Here is a 6,529-nt window from a genome sequence, read left to right as displayed (position 1 = left end):
GCAACTTCTATTTAAAGAAAACAAAAAGTTTTACTCACTCAGAAAGTGAGGACTGCAAATAAGAGTTAGCAATTGCTCTTGGACATTTCTCTGTGGAGACCGGCGTCCCTAGCCCCAATTTCAATTTTGCCCGGATTTCCTCCCTCCCACAATGCTTAGGCCTGTTTTAGAGTCAAGGGGAAATATTACCGGATTCACCGAAGGTATAGGGAGTGAAGAAGTCACTTCGTCCGAATAGGGAGGTTTTCTTTCCTCCCCTTTCCATGACACCTGACCCACAGGGTCTGTCAGCCCTGGGAACCATAGCCGAAAATAAGTGATAAATCTTAACTGCCTTGTTTGGCAGAGGAAATGTCAATTTTTCTCCCTTCTTCCTCTAGAACTGTATCTCTTAAACACAAAGAAAGAAAGAAAGAAAGAAAGAAAGAAAGAAAGAAAGAACCCTAAAAGCAGTGATCCCGGATGCAGCCTCGATGTCCCCCATTAAACGGTAATATTTCAGGCGTCCGCTCACACTAATCTTTCAAACTGTCATCGCAAGCCGCCCGACCAGCCCATTCACTTAACAGCGCTCCCAGGACCCTCGCTCGGAGCTCTTATGAATGAGACATTTAATTGAATCGGATGTGGCTCGTTTCCAGACGTCACCGCCTAGGCGATAGGCATTCTTTCCCACTCCCCCCAAAATCTTCAAAGGCGAGCTAGGCCCCCAAGCCAGGTTAGCCGACGGCAATAACTAACATTGTCCAAAAGCGTGGCGAGGAAGCGCGGGAGAGGCCGCCGATCTGCAGGTCTGTCGAGGGGGAACCCGAGCTGGGGGGTTGGAGGCGGAGGGATGAGGAGGGTTCCTGGGGCTGGCGAGCTCCACCCCCCCACATCCCGCCACACATACACACACATTTGAAAAAGCCCTCTCTCCGCAGACTCAGCTATCCATTCCAGAACCGCGCGTAGACTCTGGCTGGAGGAACCGACGCTGGGTTCCGCCGCGAAGGCCCAGGCCGGGCTCCCGGCAGTCCGGGCCCGAGGGCTCCGGGCCTCGCCGAGGGCGCGCGGTGGCCCACTGGCCTTCACCGCGGTCCGGAGAGCGTGGGCGTGATGAGCGGCGTAAAGGTCCCAGTGTTAGGCCTGTGCTTACTCGGATCGCACCCTTCCCCGCGGCACTGCCCGAGGGCTCACCGTCCCGCTTGAGCACCCAAAGGTCCATGTTCAGGACAGACGCCACCTTGTCCCTTTGCTTTGTGCGTTTCCTCGGCGCTTTGAGCGCGAATTACAGTGGCGGGTCAGAGCGGTGGCCTTGGCTTGCCTTTGCCCCGCGCGCCTTTCTTCTACCCCAGCGCTTCTTCCCTACTCCCCAACTCGCCCGCACTCAGAGCCGAGCCCTCCAAGTCTCCGTCCTTTGCAAGCCCCCGCGCCCCGCCGGCTCCTGGCCCACACAAGCCTGCGCCGCGGCCTGGGAAAATCGACGCTTCCCCGCACAAGCCTGCCGACCCCAGAGGTAGAGTAAGGCAGGGACTTTACCCAGGGGGCCATTCTGTCTGCTGGATCCCGAAACTACACAAAACAGAGCGCCCCTCCGCAGTGTCCTGGGGGAGGCCATGGCCCAAGCTTTCAATCAGATCTCCCAAGAGATCCAGAGGGATGAGGTCTGACCCAATAGCTTGTGCTCCTGAAACATTGGCAGATTTGTCTAATAGGAGGTCCCTCCTTTACTAACCGTGGGGCTAAAAATTAACATTCCCTCTGCCCTGCCCTTCGGCCTTGCACCTGGACCCACCGCTCACTGTGCAGCGGGATTCCCTACTCCCTGCTGGCCCAGAGACCTCTGAGAAATCCTGGCCCCTATGGGCTCTGGGGAGCCCCACCAGCCTGAGAGCTAAACCTGGGCAGGGCCTGAAGTTCTAGGGCCACAGACATTTGGAGGCCTTGCTACTAGGCAAAAAGGGCAGGGGAAAGTGAGAGGCAGGAATGGTAGGTTCCAGAAAAGGAGAAACGAGGCAGCTTGGAAGCTAGGATACTCTAGAAAACAGATCTCTTGTAAGAAGCTGAGCTTATTGGGTGGGATTCTGGATCTGTTTCATTATTAAGGGGAGGGTCACTTCTCTGAGAGGAGATTGATCGTCATTGACGCCCCCTGGAGTTGTGTGTATGTGTATATAACTTGTACTACTATAGAAGGTGGCCACCCACCACCCCATAACCACCCACCTTGCGGCCAGGGTCTGGGCTGGTGGTGAAGGGGGAACTACTGGGGCATGACTACCCCTGTAAGTCAAGCCAAACGGAACCCTCAAATTTTCCAGAATCTCCGCATCCTATCATCACCCCAGAGCAAAGCTCCCGCAGGCTGCTCTTCTTTTACAAACTCTTTCCAATCAGACACACTCTGCATAAAAAAGCCTCTAAGATTTCTGTAAATGACTCCCCTCCCCCAGCACCCCCACCAAGTCTTCACTCTCCCATTCTGTTTTAGGTGATGGGGAACATTTCTTCAAATCCCAGATCCACTCAGCCCAGCCCAGAGGCCAGCCAGATCTGAAGAATCAGGTCCTTTCCCAGGTAAGTGCCTCGATGGGGTTTTCAGGCTAGTACTACGGAGAAATGTCAGGCTGCGGGAGCAATAGGAGAGCCTTCCAAATGCCTCGCGGCCCCTTTAAAAAGCTGAGCAGGATTTTTTTTTTTTTTTTTTGAGCCGTATGACTATATTAGGTGACACGAAACTGCTCATCGCTCCTGTCATCGGGGCCCCTGGCCCAATGGCAAGCTGAGTCCCCCTCCTCTGGCCTGGTCCCGCCTCTGCTGCCCCTGGTGCTCCGCACTACCTGCCGCCGGGCCACAACCCGAGCTGGAAGGCGGGTGCTCGGGCGGGCGGCGGGCACCATGCGGGGAGGCTGCCAAAGGCCGTGGGCAGCGCTGCTCTCTGCCGCCCACCTGGCGCTGTGAGACGCGCTCTGCCACCATGTTCCCCAGCCCTGCGCTCACGCCCACGCCGTTCTCGGTCAAAGACATCCTGAACCTGGAGCAGCAGCAGCGCAGCCTGGCTGCCGGGGAGCTCTCGGCGCGCCTGGAGGCCACGCTGGCGCCCGCCTCCTGCATGCTGGCCGCCTTCAAGCCCGAGGCCTACGCGGGGCCTGAGGCCGCTGCGCCCGCCCTCCCCGAGCTACGCGCCGAGCTGGGCCCCGCGCCCTCGCCAGCCAAGTGTGCGCCTGCATTTCCAGGCGCCCCTGCCTTCTATCCGCGGGCCTATGGCGACCCCGACACCGCCAAGGACCCTCGAGCCGATAAGAAAGGTGAGGAGCAAACACAAGCCTCTTCTCCCTCCTGGGGTCGCTTTTGTGTCCCCAGCCGCCGCCGAGAAATTCTGGCCTGGGCGGAGGAGACGCGAGTGCCTGGGCTGTGGGCAGAACACAGGGGGATGGGAGTGTGAGAAGCGAGGGCGTCGCCAGGGCTCCTGAGCCCCGCGTCCAATCGGAGGTTTAGAGGAAATGCTGGACTGAGATGATCAGAAACAAGAGACAAAAGAAATACAGATATATCTGTCTATAGATAGATAGATAGATAGATAGATAGATAGATAGATAGATATTTGGCCTAACAAAGCCCCAGGAGGCAGCAGCCTTGCTGAAGTTAGCGATCTTTGGTAGAAAGAGAGGTTCTCCATATCAGGGTTTTGGGTTGTTTTGTTTTTGTTTTTGTTTTTGATTTAAGGGTCTTTTTCAGGATCTGCAGAAAGCGCCTAAACAGAAGTTAAAATGCCGCACACCGGACAGGGTTTTGCTTACAAAGGGAGAAGGGTCCAGGACCTTCTATGGCCCACCCGTAGCCCGGGTATCTGGGGCTTTTCCTCCTTGTACCAGGACAGTGGAATCTTTGGGCACAAAGGCCTTGATTCAAAAGTGAGATACTTCGGACTCTCAAGAATCTAGTTAGCAGCTTTGTTTTTCCGGCCCAGCTTCCCGACGCTACTGGGACTGAGGGGCTCTCTCCTGCTGGAAAAAAGTTAGAAAATGCTGCGCGACTCAAGGCGAGAGGCAATGAAGAAGGAGACCGTGGAAGGTGGCGGGGTCGCCGCGCAAAGCAGCGGGAGTCTGGGGAGAGGGGAGAGGCGGGCGGGGCGGCAGGAAGGGCGCGTGGCCGGGATCTGCGCGACTCCGAGGTGGCTGGGGGCGCCGAGCTAAGGGCCGCGGGGAACCCAGGAGCTAAGGGCCGCGGGGAACCCAGGAGGGGTCTTTCTGGCCTAGAGAGGTTTGTCTGGGAGAAGACGGGAGGCCCCGGGACGGCCGCCGGAGGGTCAATTCCGCGGGCCGCTACCGATTCGAATCCAGCTGGAGCAGGCGGGCAGGGCGGGATCCCAGGCGGCCTCCTGGGTGCTGGACAGACCCCATGGCGGCTGCGCGGGCGTCTTCCATCAGCAAACCAACAGCTCTTCCCCTTCTGTTTCTTCTGGGTTCCATAATTTTGAGACAGTGTGACTGCTCCTGTGGTGAGGCCTTGGTCGCAAACCCGGGCGCCTCGGTGGCTCCGTCGCCTGAGCGTGTGCCTTGAGCTCAGGTCCTAGTCCCAGGGTCCTCGCACTGAGCCCCACGCGAGGCTCCCCGCTCAGCGGAGAGTCTGGTGCTCCCTCTGTCTTTCGTTCGTTTTCTCCCAAATAAATAAAATCTTAAAAATTAATTAATTAATTCCCAAACCACTGTAGCCCTCATCTAATTCACCCCCGGGGCAGCATCTGGCTTTATCTTCTTTTCAGCCTGAAATCTTAAGTCACCGTCGGTCTCCCTCACCAGAAGGTGAACTCCCGGGCGAGGGCAGGGCCCCCTCCGGCTGTCGCTCCCCAGTGCCCTGGGCCGCCTGGCTCGTAGTAAGCGTGCAGCAAACGCTCACGGGCCGCGGGTCGGTCCCAGCTGTCCGCGGCGCCCAGTGCACTGGGTGGCGCGAGCCGCAGCCAAGCTGGGCGCTCCAGGCAGCACGGGGTGGCACCCACCAGGCGGATTCCCCGGCAGGCGCCCCGCGGAGCGGGCCGCTCTGGCCTGACCCGGCGCCCCTCTGCCCCTCTGTTTCCCCGCAGAGCTGTGCTCACTGCAGAAGGCGGTGGAGCTGGAGAAGCCGGAGGCCGACGGCGCGGAGCGACCCAGGGCGCGACGGCGGAGGAAGCCGCGCGTGCTCTTCTCGCAGGCGCAGGTCTACGAGCTGGAGCGGCGCTTCAAGCAGCAGCGGTATCTGTCGGCCCCTGAGCGCGACCAGCTGGCCAGCGTGCTGAAGCTCACGTCCACGCAGGTCAAGATCTGGTTCCAGAACCGGCGCTACAAGTGCAAGCGGCAGCGGCAGGACCAGACTCTGGAGCTGGTGGGACTGCCCCCGCCGCCGCCGCCCGCCCGCAGGATCGCGGTACCCGTGCTGGTGCGCGACGGCAAGCCCTGCCTGGGGGACTCGGCGCCCTACGCGCCCGCCTACGGCGTGGGCCTCAACGCCTACGGCTATAACGCCTACCCCGCCTACCCGGGGTACGGGAGCGCGGCCTGCAGCCCCGGCTACAGCTGCGCCGCCGCTTACCCAGCCGGTCCGGCCCCGGCGCAGGCGGCTACGGCCGCCACCAACAACAACTTCGTGAACTTTGGCGTCGGGGACTTGAACGCGGTGCAGAGCCCCGGGATTCCGCAGGGCAACTCGGGAGTGTCCACGTTGCACGGTATCCGAGCCTGGTAGGAAAGGGCCCTAGGACCTGGGGCGCCCCGACCGATCCCAGCTCTAGAGAGGGACACTGAGTCTCGGGGGAGGGAGGACCCCGACGTGTCTCCACGTCCCTTGGATTTCACATTCACTCCCGCAGGGGCCTCAGAGCTCGTTTCGCCCCGTGCGCCTTTGTCCCCAAGCGCGGGAGAGTTTGTGGCCGCGTTTACAGAGCTTGCGGCGAATGATCCCGCAGCCTGGTGCCTTAGCCATCGCCCCTAGAGTGGCCTCCAAACGCCCACGGGCACCCCCAACAGGCTGAACCTGGGCCAGTTGGGACTGGGAGCCCGGGTGCACCTTTCGTCGAGCCTGGGCCCGGCGCCCGGGCCCTTGCCGCCTTGCCGCCGCCCTCCCAGCCCACCCACCCGTATTTATGTTTTTACCTGTTGCTGTAAGAAATGGGAATTCCCTTCTCATTAAAGAGAGTGCGCTGATCCCGCATGTGTGCTTCTTTCAGCTTCCGGCGCTTCAAATTGAATTTTAGAAAGTAGAGCCCGCCTGCCAGCTGATCTTGTGTTGAAGGTACAGGCATTCACTGAGCAAATGGATAATAATAAACTTGCCCGGGGTCCTTTATTAGATACTTCCTGGCATTGTCTCTGGTAATCTTCAATCACTCCCCAAAAAAGATGTCCTGTTTTAAAATTTAGCAGACTGAGGCCGGGCGAGGTTTAATGACAACTTGTCTCTGAGCAAACAGCCAATAGTGGTGGATAAAAGGTTCTGTTTCAGGTCTTACCTCACAGACAGAGGACACTTGCCCAGAGCCACCAACTTTACTTCCTTGAAAACTACGGCCTGG

General features: G+C 59.0%; 1 protein-coding gene across 1 annotated transcript; it reads left to right on the top strand.

The window, feature by feature from the left end:
- The first annotated feature begins 2,750 nt into the window (after positions 1 to 2,750).
- Positions 2,751 to 6,161, top strand: NKX2-5 (NK2 homeobox 5). The gene is made up of 2 exons (XM_041747097.1): positions 2,751 to 3,290; positions 5,066 to 6,161. The coding sequence occupies exons 1-2, from the start codon at positions 2,960 to 2,962 to the stop codon at positions 5,701 to 5,703; spliced, it is 969 nt and encodes a 322-aa protein (XP_041603031.1). The 5' UTR covers positions 2,751 to 2,959; the 3' UTR covers positions 5,704 to 6,161.
- Positions 6,162 to 6,529: the final 368 nt, after the last annotated feature.

Source organism: Vulpes lagopus, chromosome 3, assembly GCF_018345385.1.
Source record: "Vulpes lagopus strain Blue_001 chromosome 3, ASM1834538v1, whole genome shotgun sequence".
Lineage (NCBI taxonomy): Eukaryota > Metazoa > Chordata > Mammalia > Carnivora > Canidae > Vulpes > Vulpes lagopus.
This window is presented reverse-complemented; position numbering and strand designations above follow the sequence as displayed.

What these genes read in the sequence shown, in the direction of transcription:
- NKX2-5 (XM_041747097.1), top strand. Translation starts at nt 2,960, where the DNA reads ATGTTCCCCAGCCCTGCGCTCACGCCCACGCCGTTCTCGGTCAAAGAC. An exon ending in CCCTCGAGCCGATAAGAAAG is followed by an intron (nt 3,291 to 5,065) that starts GTGAGGAGCAAA and finishes GTTTCCCCGCAG; the next exon opens with AGCTGTGCTCACTGCAGAAG.